This window comes from Homalodisca vitripennis, chromosome 5 (genome assembly GCF_021130785.1).
Source record: "Homalodisca vitripennis isolate AUS2020 chromosome 5, UT_GWSS_2.1, whole genome shotgun sequence".
Classification (NCBI taxonomy): Eukaryota; Metazoa; Arthropoda; class Insecta; order Hemiptera; family Cicadellidae; genus Homalodisca; species Homalodisca vitripennis.
Window position 1 is genome coordinate 102489269 of NC_060211.1, and position 13472 is coordinate 102502740.

General features: G+C 31.6%; 1 protein-coding gene across 5 annotated transcripts in view; it reads left to right on the forward strand.

Moving 5' to 3' along the window:
• Nucleotides 1-13472, forward strand: part of LOC124362586 (lysophospholipid acyltransferase 5) — a 40377-nt gene that overhangs the window by 5855 nt on the left and 21050 nt on the right. For 2 of the 5 annotated variants that reach the window (XM_046817227.1, XM_046817228.1), the window contains exons 1-5: nucleotides 3564-4054; nucleotides 8148-8251; nucleotides 10861-10968; nucleotides 11137-11259; nucleotides 13187-13302. In XM_046817227.1, coding sequence (XP_046673183.1) covers nucleotides 8155-8251; nucleotides 10861-10968; nucleotides 11137-11259; nucleotides 13187-13302 — 444 coding nt within the window. In that variant the 5' untranslated portion in view covers nucleotides 3564-4054; nucleotides 8148-8154. Of the gene's footprint in view, nucleotides 1-3563; nucleotides 4055-8147; nucleotides 8252-10860; nucleotides 10969-11136; nucleotides 11260-13186; nucleotides 13303-13472 lie in introns of those variants that run through there. The other 3 variants (XM_046817225.1, XM_046817224.1, XM_046817226.1) reach the window with 3 other exon arrangements.

The following is a 13472-nucleotide window of genomic DNA, read 5'->3' on the forward strand; positions in this document are numbered from 1 at the left end:
CAGATGACTTGGGTTTAAATGTCAGGGAGAGTAGTATTATGGAGGCTCATAACACCCTAGTAGATAAGACAAAAATAGTTGTAGACTGGTGCTGTGCTAATAAGTTAAGTTTGAATGCTGGGAAGGTGCAGGACTTAGCACTTAGTTTGTCACCAAAAAGGAAAGAAATCTGTGCTTTGAAGTTCCTGGGCATATTTTGACAAACTGACTTAAAATGGGGTAATCATATTGACAATGTAGCCACCAAACTAGCAAAGGGGCTCTTTTTATTGAGATCTCTAAAGAGCAGTGTTACTCCTGACATCCTTCTGAGCATATACTATGCTTACATTCAAAGCCATCTTAGCTACGGTGTCTCCTTATGGGGTAATTCCGGATGGTATAAAAAAGTTTTTACGTTACAGAAGAGGGCAGTTAGGTTAATATGTGGCGCTCCGGATCAAACCCATTGTAAACCTTTATTCACATACCTAGGAGTAATTTTATTGCTATCACTGTACGTCTTCTCAACCTTGTTGAATTTTAAAGAAAATATTAATGAATTTAATGACTCAACCAGTATTCACAGCTTTAATACAAGATATAAAAATAATTTAAACACGACAAGATGCATGTATACTAGTACACAAAATAGTTTTGAATATATGGGTATAAAAATGTACAATTGTTTTACCAAATAATATTCAGAAATTGCCGTACAATAAATCTGACTCAGCAGTTAAGAGCTTCCTAGTCGAAAACTGTTTATACTATGAGGTCTGTGAGTGTCTTGACGTAGTTAAATCTAACTTTAACTGGAAAATATTCTAGCCTTAGTGATCTTTGACCATTATTATGCTGTACAGTCTTCAACAATAAACATCTTGAATCTTTAATTAGAAACATTGTTTTTATTGGTTTCTAATTTTGATGTTTGTAATTATTTTAATATAACTGTTTATTATTATTAATTTTATTGCTACTTTTGTTATTATAAATTTATTTAATACGTCTAAACTACATGCATAAACAAAATTACAAAAGAATCGACCGCTTTGTAATCGTAAAAAAATAAAATACCTTACTTTAATAGTTACCATCAATGAGAAAATTTACTTAAATTATAAGTATATATTTAAATAGGCACTATACTGTACTTGTTAAATGTACGATAAATATCAATAAATTTCTATGACTCCTACATTACGAGTACTGTTTAAATAATGTACTAGGTTAACTATACAGTTAACAACGGCTAACAACACATTTAATTTGAATTAAGCACATATACATAATATGTACAACGAGGTGACACTTCGGTAGGCAGGCACTTTGGTAAAGAGAGGTGGGGAAAATATAACTGTATATTTTTGGATTGGCTAGTTCGAGGAATTCGCTCGAGTCTAACCCACTCCACGGAACCCCTCACTACAGACATGTGAACAAACCACAGTATCTGTGTCGTAAAAGTACCTGTATCAGTAATCTGTACCACGAACTTTTGGTTTGCGATAACTTGTTCTCTCGGGACAGACCGTAATTCGTACCTGGTACAAATTATATTTTGCGTTAGTCCCGACGTGATCAGTTGTCTCAGTGGTGATTGAGCAGTTCTGAGCTGTGTTAGTTTAATATAATACGTTGTCACCACGAGCAGGCTCGTACTCAGACCGGTTTAGGACAATATTACCGGGGCCTGGAGCCTCAAGAAGTCCTAGCCGGGCATCTTCACACGTCTATTTGATAGCGCGGTGGCGGGACATAACGGGACCAGGCCAAATGTTTTTACCGGGGCCCGCTAAAGGTGAGTAAGGCCCTGAAGACGTAGCAACACCATCGTGACAGTGTGGTGATTTAACCGTTAAAACAAGCAGTCGCCGGTTACAATAAATTAACGAAACTTGATCAAGTTAATTTGTGTTAAAAGTTAGACGTTAAAAATAGTGGTTTTCAAAATCACACACTCAGAATACGACTAAGAACTCCATAACGTTATCAGTGCCGAATTTTGTGGACTACCCGACAAAAAAATAAAGGTGGTAATTTAATAACAACTTTATTTTCATACTATTCTAAATTTTAAAACTCAATTACAGAGACACTTGTATATATCATGTATAAACATTTATTTCAATCAGATCACAAGTTTTGGAGTTATGGATTTTCAAATTAGCAGTTTGGTTGAAAAATGTCACAAACCAATTTGTTTCGTTGTTATTGATAAAAAACTGAAAGTTATTGTTTGTAAACATTTTATATAACAGTGCGCAGAAATAAACATGCTATATATAACTCCTGCCATTGTAGTTCTATTAGTTAGTTTGTAGTCAACATCAAAACTTGGATATCTTTTTGATCCGAGAGTAAACATCAAGTTTATCTTTGAGTTTTATCTGTGATTTGAACTTAACTATTTTGTTAATGCTATAATTAAATTTCGTTTTATTTATATACACTTTATATAAACTGTTCTGTTCTATAGAGTTGTAATTATTTCTGTATAAGCATTATATACTCTGACTTGATTTTTGTGCTCCCTTTATTACTTCAGAAGTATTATAAAATAACGCTTTTAAGACCTAATATTCCAAAAATTTCCTAATATATAAAAACATGGCCCTCGGCCCTCCTACTGGTCTGACGATTTACTATATCCCCCACTATTCCAGACACCCACCAGAGATTTCTTCTAGGTACGCCACTGAAATGTTTATAATTAATTCACATTATGCGTTTTTGTTTCATTCTACAATTTATAAGATTGGCGCAATTTCTGTGTTATTCCATTACGATTATTTTTTTCAAAATAAGTTTCCAAGAATATTTTTATATCGAATTTACACAACCATTTTCATATCCAAGCGTGTGTTCAAAAACTATTGATAACGACAAAGAGAATTTTGAATCAAAAGCATGGATTTTGCATTTTCTCTCGACATATCTAACGATGGCATATTTGGTGTTGCAAGGTCTTATGTATTTAATTTAAAGTCATTGGACATTTGCGTAATTTCTTTCAACTGTAATACTTTTCTCCGATAATAAAAACAACAGACGCGTTCTAGTGTCGTTAGAATCGTCTCTTAAATAAAAATATTAGGACAATTTTTACAGAATTAACTTTTAGCTAATTTATCAGACTGGTTGTATATTAAAGGTTTGATAAAAGGTTAGGTGGTTCATTATATTGCATAAGGAATCATGTTTATGATCTTGTACTTATTAAGAAGTCTTGAGAGTACAATAGTCTTGAAGTATTTATGGAAACTTAGAAAAGTGTATTAGAAAATATTGAAGCGAAATGTTAACAAACCAATTTCACTAGTATTAGTTGTTTTTCTAATATCAAAGTTTTCATTGAGAAAATGAAAAACAATTTAAATCTGGTACCAAACTGCCAAGTAGTTGGTACCAAAAACATAAGTAACCCGTTTCCAGAGAGATGTGTAAGAATTATGTAAGGGATGTTATCACAACGACTTTTAATTACGATTGATCAGTAAGAGCACAAAAATGCGTGACAGCCTGTAAATTTTTGGCTTGGACATAAAATTAGGTCGAACAGTACAATATCTCTATTTTTGTATTTTTACTCTTTGGTTTGTTCTGTTTAGACTCACCTACTATATTACTGTCATAGAGTTTCACTTTTGTTATCGCTACTTCTTTCATGCTATTGGGATAGTTTTTTTTACTGTTCTAGTTATCTATAAACTTTGTAGAGATTATGTTCATATTGTTCATTGATCAGATGTTAATCGATCTTTGGTAGTACTTTTTTGTAGTTCAACAAATTCTATAAGGGCTAAGGAGAGGAGAGGTTAGAGTGAAGGTGAATGAACTTATGAATTCATATTGCTATGGAAAATTCTAAATTTATTTCATGACTGTTGTGGAATATTTATTATTATATAGGTCTAAAAATCATAATGAATAACTTAGTATAACTGTAAATTTGATGGAAGTAGGCTAATTGCAAGTAAAGAAAAATACATAGTTATTACGTCAGTATAACTATAAATTTAATAGCTTTCATTTGCACTAGAGAGGGTTATCTAACAAACATAGTTTTGAGGTAACGTATCAACATTTAGATCTTAAGCTTAATAAGTTTATAATTTTTAATTCTTGATTTTATCAATTTCAATCAGATTATGTACACACATTGTTCAGGTTGTTGGTAATGATTTGTTTTCAGTTATTTGTAAGCTAATTAGGATATGTAGCTTTGAAGTTATGCTATCCTAAAAAAAACTCCTAAAGATGTAACAAATAAAACATACATTTTGTTGATTTAACTTAAGTAAGTTGGCCTAGCCTAGGCTACAGTACAATAAGCGGCCACCAACATAATCGGATTATGATTTATCGCATTTAAATATCAAAACTATCGGGTGGGGTACGATAAACGGACTCGGTTTTTATATCGAAATCAGCAAACGATATTACTTAATCATAACCATCGATATTATCAATCGATACTAATTAATTATTTTGAACAATTAACTTAAATAATGTATATCATCAGCTGTAAACACTTTCAAATAATACACGTATAAAGTAATATTTCAATTTTACACGTGTTACAATAAATAACATTTGATGGTACTTTGGGATTATACCGACCACACTAGTATGAAGAACACAAAAATAGAAATTTATAGAAACAAACATGATAGAACGAAAAAACAACTCTTCAATTACAAAATTACAAACTTACAAGCATTTCCAGGTATTGTGATCGCTGTTATCTTATCTTTCTCGAGAATCCTGATTACGGCAGGCCGCGCGGCATCACGTGATTTGCACGGTACATAATTGCCTTTCCATTACAATTCAATTTATATTTCTGATTAGCCCCTCTAGAATTTGATATTTTACTGATAGGTACTATCTCAAGGGATGTTTTTCTTTCGTCGACATCAGCGCGGGGCAGCACCGAAGGTGCTGTCAATGCCCGCGCTGATGGCCGGAGGCACTCGCATTTTGGGTGGCGGAATGTGATCAAGAATAAAAACAAGTTTTTAGTGTTTTTTTAATAAAGAGTTTAGTTTGGTAAATGTTTGTTTTTGTTGAAATTTTGTGTTTGGAGAAATGTAGAGGTAAAACACGGAAGTACAACAAAGCGATGCACCAGCTGAACGGGCGGCGAGACTCTGCAATCACGTTATCTACTAGACGCTCGACTTTGACCTCTGTCTGAGGATGGGGAGGGGTTTGCGATAAGACAATTCCTGTTTTATATGGACGAAATATTGTTCTACGCTAATCTAGTAATCAGTAGAAACGAAATATGAAATAACGATTCATGTCTGGGTGTGGTCGGTATAATCCCAAAGTACCCATTTGATTATTAAAAATGGCAGTCAATTTTAGAAAACTACACGACATTGCTTTGAAAGATGATAATACATCTTTTTCATGGCTTCAACATATTGGACTCGTACCGAAAAACCCATTATTTGAAATTTGTGGAAAAGAAATAACTGTAACTGTGAGAGGAGTAAATACGGTCGTCTTCCTAAGTTTTCCTAATTTTGGTTAAAATAATTTGCTTGATCTCTGTAAATATTAAATTCATATTTTAATTTAAAACATGATTGTTATTAAGGACTATAGATACTTTTATATTAATTGATAGTCTAGGATTTGAGATGCGGATATTAGATATCGATGATTACATTCTTTGATATAAAAAACCGGGTCCACTTATTGTACCCTACCCAAACTATCAAATACGACTATGTTTATTAGTTCTGTTAATTAAAATTGACCACAAAATATTAATATGGATGGGCTAGTATTTATTGGTCCTACATAACCTTAAACCAATCTAGGATTTAAAAATTTTCTTTAGGTATAGCCTACATTTTCATTTCCACAACAAAATTTAAGGCACTCTTAAACCATTAAGCCTACTTAAAAAAGTTAATTTATATTTGAAATTTAGGTTACTCTAGTAGTAGATCGGTTTAGGGGAGTTTAAGCTTTCAATCAGGCCTAGAATTTTAATATTTTGTTGATTAGTACTATTGATATGATGCAATGATACAATACTAAAGAGTTGAAAGGTCAAAATAGTACTCCCTCTTACCACAACCCTGTGCGTCTACTGTGACTTAAACTTGAAAGACAACCGAGGTCATCTTGAAGCTCTTGATAAACCTCAAAACGTCCTAGAGTAAGCGGACCCGACTCTTATATCGAAATTATCAAACAATATTTATTTATTATACCTATTGATATAATCAACCAATAGTACATCATTTAAAAAATAACTGGCTGCAGTATAATAAGCAGCTACAAACAATTGGATGATTATTATTGAATGATTTAAGTAATCAAAATTCATAACCTTCCAAAGTACTGATAGCAAAATTTTGGACCAAGTAACGTAATAGATATTGGGTAGAGTACAAAAAGTGGACCCAGTTTTTATATTGAAACTATCAAATGATATTTCATTATTATACACTTCGATATAATCAACCAGTACGAATTATAACTTGAATTTTTGAATTGTAACTAAATCATCTGTACCGACTGTATACACATTTCCATATTCTAAACACAATTTGTTCTATAAGTAACTTCTTTTAAATAAAAAAAAGATAGTCAACTTTAGAAAACTGAACAAAATAATACTTAGATTATTTTCTGGGTCTTTCTCGGTTTCAAGGTGTTTGTTTTGTTATTACATTTTCTTTATCATTTAAATTACATGTTTTCTATCACCTGTCTTAGTTTTATCGTTTGATTAATGGTTATGCTTCCTTTATTATTTATGGTATTACGTAATTGTTTAAATTATTTCTATTAATTTGAAACATGTAACTTTAATTTAGTATTTTAGATTCGTTGATATCGATTGATTTATTTATTTCCAAAATTATGTACAGAGTAAAATAGAATACATAATAAATATCTTATAGGAAACTATCCCCACATGGGCATCAGCCTGTGTGTGGGGAAACGAGTTCCTCAGTCTGCACACTGATAGTTCTGTGATTCGATATATAAGGTATCGATGATTGTAATAGGCTAGGCTAGCCTATATAAAAACCGGCCTGCTTATTGTACTCTGCCCTACATATTTCAAAGAGCAATGTGGGTTTTCTAGATTTCAATTTTAGAAATTAATGTCTAAATATTAATATAATTTACAAATTTCTAAGATTGAAAACAAGCAAAACCATATTGTTCTTACAAATATCTATTACGTTATTTTGTTTTTAATCTTTTGACAGTTTGCTTTCAGTCGTTTGGACAGTCATGACTATCGATGATTTGAATCATTCGATAATCATAATCCGATTGTGTTGGTGTTCACTTATTATATTGCAGCCATGTAACGTTCATAAAAGTTCAATAGGCTTGAAGGCCAGCCTGGAAAGAAATCATGTTAAATTATGACACAGATAAGTTTAATTGAAAAATAGCTCCTAGCACAGAAAGTATAAAAATACATTAGCAGGGTCAAACAAAACTGGTGTGAGTTGATAATATTATTTATAAGGTAGTTCTCCATTTTCCATAAATTGCCATAATAATAATAATTTTGACTTGTTTCTTTTTTCCAGGTAAATCAGTTCAGCACTAAAAATATTAAAAAGTAATTTTTAAAATAGATTTACACCATTTTAAAGTTTATGTGATGATACAGAATCAGGACCATGCTATCTTTTAGATTTACGTTTTCGAAATACAAAGAATACATTCTGATGTGAGGTTCAGAGAAGGAACATTAGAAGAGTTGGGCGAACGAGAGGAGCTAATATAATCATAGCTCATTACCGCCCAGGAAATAATGCTTTAAAACATGACTCAAATCATATAAGGACTCCTGAAAGGATTGCAATGAAATGTTACATACATTTTGATGTTACTTCAAAAATGTTACTCTCTAAGAAATAGTTTTATGTTGATTAAACATTCCGACCCATTGTCCTTTCAGTACTGATTTCAGTTCTATAGTAATGGTAATGTAATGTAAAATAGATTTTCATTAGTATGTTTTGGATGTTGTTACAAAAATGTATTTATAACACATTATATTTTGATAACAAACAACATTGACTAGTACATCTATATTTTCAGAGATTATATTTAAAATTAAAAAAAGAATTTAACCTTTTCAAAATTGATTGTAGATAAACACTTTGTTTTAGATCAGCCATGGCTGAAACAGCGGGCCTAAGTTTGATTGGGAAGTTGGCTGCAACTGTCGGAGCTTCAGAAGCAGCACTCAAGATTTTACTATCAATTTTGCTAGGTAAGTAATATTTCAGTCCTTAGGCTACATAAACTTAGACCATAGATTTTCTTAACAATATGATTAATTACTTAGTTTAGTGAAATGTAGTAACCTAAGTTATATAATTAAGAAGAAAAGTAATCCAATTACTCTTGGTGTTTAACACTTAACTAAACATCTTTTAATCAACATCTTTTGGAATGTATGTCATCATTAAATTGTACAAATAAAGTCTTTAATGAAAATACATACTGTAAATAAATATTTACATATAAAAAGCATATGTTAACACCTCAAAGTGTTCATAAAAATAAAGAAAATTTTCCAAAAGTGTCTGGTTTTTACCATGTGTTATAGAAAAAAACTGTTCACCTACTACAAATATTCTGATGGCAGATGACACATTTTAAACTAAGTCTTTTTTTGTTATGAGCATCAAGTGAAACTGTTGTGTGTTTGAAACATACACAGTTTTGTATTATCTACTTTGTCTAGTTTTTATACAGTTATTAAGTCGATAGCCTTATCCAATAAGTTGTAAGCTATGTATTTAATATTAAATATTTCTTTTTAGTCTACCAGTTGATGTTTTTAGTCTCAATAGCCTATTATTTTAAAATGTAAAGGGAAGCACAATAATTATTTCTTCATCAAGTGAATTTTATACTCTATCCATTGGTAATATATGTAATAATTTTAATAAAATAATTACAATAAGACAAAATTATGATATATCAACCCAATATTGGTGTGAAACATAGACAATGATATATCTTTTCAGAACACCCACGGGTTAAATTACATTTGTATGCTCTAAAACAGTCATGTTTTCTGTACGCGTCGTAGCTCAGTAATTTGACGTGAGATCACTTGTAGCCGTTGAGTACAGTATTTGAACACATTTTACTAGCAAAATTGTTAATTTACTAGAATATATAATTTCTACACACATATGTAACCATATGTGTGTATATGTTGCATATGTTGTGTATTGTGTATATTTAGTTGGCTTTGTAATAATAGCTTATAAGTTTTTATTATTGAGATGTTATTACAGTTAGATACCTTTAAGCCATCCCTAATTACATGACACTAAAATGGGACTTTTCAGATCCCCTCCTACCCTTTCAACTTACTTGTAACAATAACATTAAGCTCTCTCAATAATTATGTAACGCTGCCACTCCTGCGCCCCTAATTTATATTATTCTAAAAATTGTAATATAATTTTTAAATAAAAAAAACAAAATTTTAAACTCCAAAGTAAAACTAGATTTATTAATATAACATGGCATTCCTCAAGTGTAGAACATAGTTTACTGTTTCTTCTCGGTTTGTGCAATTAAAAAAATTTTAAATCGATTGAAACAATTTTTCCCTATCTACTTTTTTATATATTTTAACTAAAATCAAAATGCAGCCATAATGTAGCAAGATAATCACTACACAATTACATGGCACGGGACTCATTCTACTGTTACGATATACAATATGGACTGAAAAACCGAGATTCTGTCCAACCGAATTTAATGTAACTATACAAGCAGATTTTTTCAGCATTGTGTTGAATTTCAGCATGTTAAACTATACAAATGTTTTCTTAAGTAGACGCTCATCTGTTTTGTCAGTGTCAAAATAGATGAGGAAGACATTGTTTGCGTCTGAGTATTGCCTTTACTGAACAGCCTCGACACTGTGGTGAGGTTTTGATCTGCATAATCTCAGCCCAACATCTATCCTTTTTATATTTATTACTATATTTCTTACAGCTGTCATTGTAACAAAGCTGGATGCTGCTCAACTTCCACAATAAACTTATCTTTATCTGTATCGGACATAATTGTTATGAATAAACAATGTCACAACCAGAAAAAACAACAATAACATTTGTCTTGTCATATTTTGACTTGTGGTTCAATCCCAAACCGCCTGGGATGCCGACCTTGTTCTAGACTTCGGCTCATACAGTCAGATAAATGAAATTACAGCTTTTGAACAACTAGAAACGTAATAGTGCTTGTTGGATTTATGTGTTGTTTGGTGTAAATTCCATCTCACCATTTGTTAACACCCCTGTCAGCATGGAAATTTCTGTTTGTATGTTATGCAATGTAAGGTAATGTAGATCCTGATAGCCAAATTTTTCTGATATTGACTTTCGCTCATGATTTTTCAATCCGTATATAATAGCCCTTACAACTGAACACTGACTGAGGGAGGTAGTTTTTATTAAACACTGACAACGTTTGGCTCAAATATTAAAATCTCATACTCTGTAAAAAATGCTTGACACAGAGATTAAAACAAAATGCTCTATTATTTAAGGAGACATTTAGATGGAGGATTCAAACTTCTTTCGGTTTTTTTATGGGAGGAAAGTATAATATTAACTATAAAAATATTTGGGAGGAATCAGGCAAATTTTGTGAATGAATTCAACCAATACTTGAGGTTTATTAGTTAAGTAATTGTCAAAACCCCCACTCATCCCTGTAATGGTGCGCAAAGCTGCAGAAAATCCCTCCTCCCTCTCTGAGGCATTGCGTAGTTTAGAAATGACTCCTTAGTGTAAAGTATACATAAATAGACTATCAAATACGATTTTTTCATTATCATATTTGTTTCAGCTCATCCAATTTCATTATTTCATCGTTACAATTTATATGGAAGGAATCAAGACCTGCAACATGTGTACTTTGCAGTATGTGGATTAGCGATTGGAATATTCAATTATGGTAAGTGTTAGGAAGAAATGGTTTTAAAAAATTTAACACAAAATTATTAGGTAAAATATTAATGTCAGTATTTAGTACATTTACAAATTTGTATGCCACTTGAGTTTGGCCATATAACTTACGAATAATTTACAACAGTATTGGAGTTTAACTTATAATTTGTTTCAGGTTGGGACATTTTCCACACACTAGCAACAGTGATTGTTGTTTATATAATTTTAAGAGTTGCTGGAGGAACACTCATGTCTGCAGTGATAACATTAGCATTTACAATGGGCTACCTCCTAATAGGTAAGGTTAATCAAGTATTCACCTGTCACTGATTTAGATTTGTAATGATTGCTATTATTTGTATCTATGTATTTATACACAATTTTAATAATGTTTACACATATGGCTAAAATTGAGGATGTAACAGAAAAGAAAGGGAATGGGGAGAGATAAAGAAATTGTAAATGTTGATTCATTCAATAAAAATGTAATTTACAGTAACCAATTACTACAATTTAATTTTGTAATTATATCAAACTAAAACCTAAAAAATTAATAACATGTGACATTTCAACGTTAGGAGTACCCACCAGGACTCAAATCCAAACAAATCACACCAGAGTCCTCACTTTCTGTAATTCAGTTAATTTGAATTTAGTTGTTTCTTTCGTGTATGCATTTAAATATAAATAGGTGAAAATAAAAAACTATCACTTAAAATATTAGTTCAAATTTTTATTTGCTTAAAAAAATTATTGTATGAAGATGTTCTTATCCACTTTTCTTGCTGTTACTTGTCCTACAAGTGAATCTCGAGATAATGAGATACTGCAGATGTCTAGAGGAATACATGTGTAAAACATTGTCTTCTCATAGGGTGGACATGGACGCTTTAACTGCGTCACCCAGTCTTGTTATTTTTTTGGTAGGTGGAAAAAGCAAAATATTGGTTACGAACCTACCGAACTAGTGTCAAGAAGGGTGTATATAGGTTTTTATAGAAAATATTTTTGGTCCTTTAGTTATTTGAAATTACAATTGATCCTTTATGTTATGACTAAGATCAGTCAATGGAATTCTCTTGTGCTGCACTGTCTAGTCAGTGATCGGCTGAGCTTTAGCGAAGCCTATCACTCGTGAGGCTGGTAAAATATAATTTCTGGCTGTCTGTCTGTATGATATCTCAAACATGAACTGAACTGTCCTATAGACTTAAAATTTGCATGAAGCTTCATCTATATATGAGAAACACTGAGTTTGATGATGATGGATGTCACTCTGTGGGATTTTGCGGAGCGTTAGCGATTATTTTTACATTGGTCTTATGAGTATCCATGATGGAAAAGAAAAGATAGCTGAATAAACAAATTTGTAAACATATTGTGCACATTTTAACAAGTGAGACTTTTATTCATAGAATAAAACGAAAATATGATAGAATGCAGTTAATGCTAAATGTCAGTGATAATATCTGATTTCAGCACATTCTTACACTGTAGTATCCTCGCTATTTTATCAGAACTTTATTTGAACACTGCTAAAAAAACTAAATTACTGTATAAAAATGTGAATGTATCGTGTAGCAAGATATCTTGAGAAAGATTTTATCTCTAGACTTGAATTTTGCATGAAACATCATTTCTACATAAATAAGAATAAGTTCTTTGATGGTGCATGTCAAACCATGGACTTGATGGTTGAGTATCGCTCAGTAGACTAACACAAATGATCTTTTGACCGTTGGAGAGGATGTAAACATTTCTTTTCTGTATGATTTTATGTACATCTGTCTGTTTATCTGTCATCAGAACATCGAGAAAACGAAATGAGCTATATAGATTTGAACATTTGCTTGCAACTTTAACAAAGTCTGTTACATGATACATACTGTGGTGTATTCTTACCTTGTAGTATTAGTACTGGCCATTGGAAAGTGATTAAAATATCATTCTAGTGAGGAACAGTATTTTTTCCTCTTATGTATGTTTTGGGCCTTCCAGAAACTTTTGGATTTGAACATCTCCTGTTGAAGGAAAGTATGGAAAATCATGCATGTTGAAGCTGACAATATAAACTGTTAAAAGTGTTATTATTGAGTGTGCGATATTTTATTTTGTATACAAAATAGTGATGATATGAAAAAGTCTCTTCACAAAATGTTCTTACCATGGATGTGAATCTGTATGTGTAAATTACTGATCATTGTTGTATGTTTCTATCATTGTAGGCTACTACGTGACAAGTACAGAGACGTATGATATCAAATGGACAATGCCTGAGTGTGTCCTAACTCTGCGACTCACCGGACTTGCGTTTGACCTCTATGATGGATCAAAACCTCTGGTGAGAGACACAAAACTGTCTTATTACTGTGCAGGGTGATTAAAAACATCCACCTTCATACCCTTAACATTTGTATGGGTGATAAATTTCAAATGCTAAACAGAAATTGTAATATTATCTCTAAGTTCTATTTACAGATTTCAAAATTGAAATTATCATCTCTTTATAAG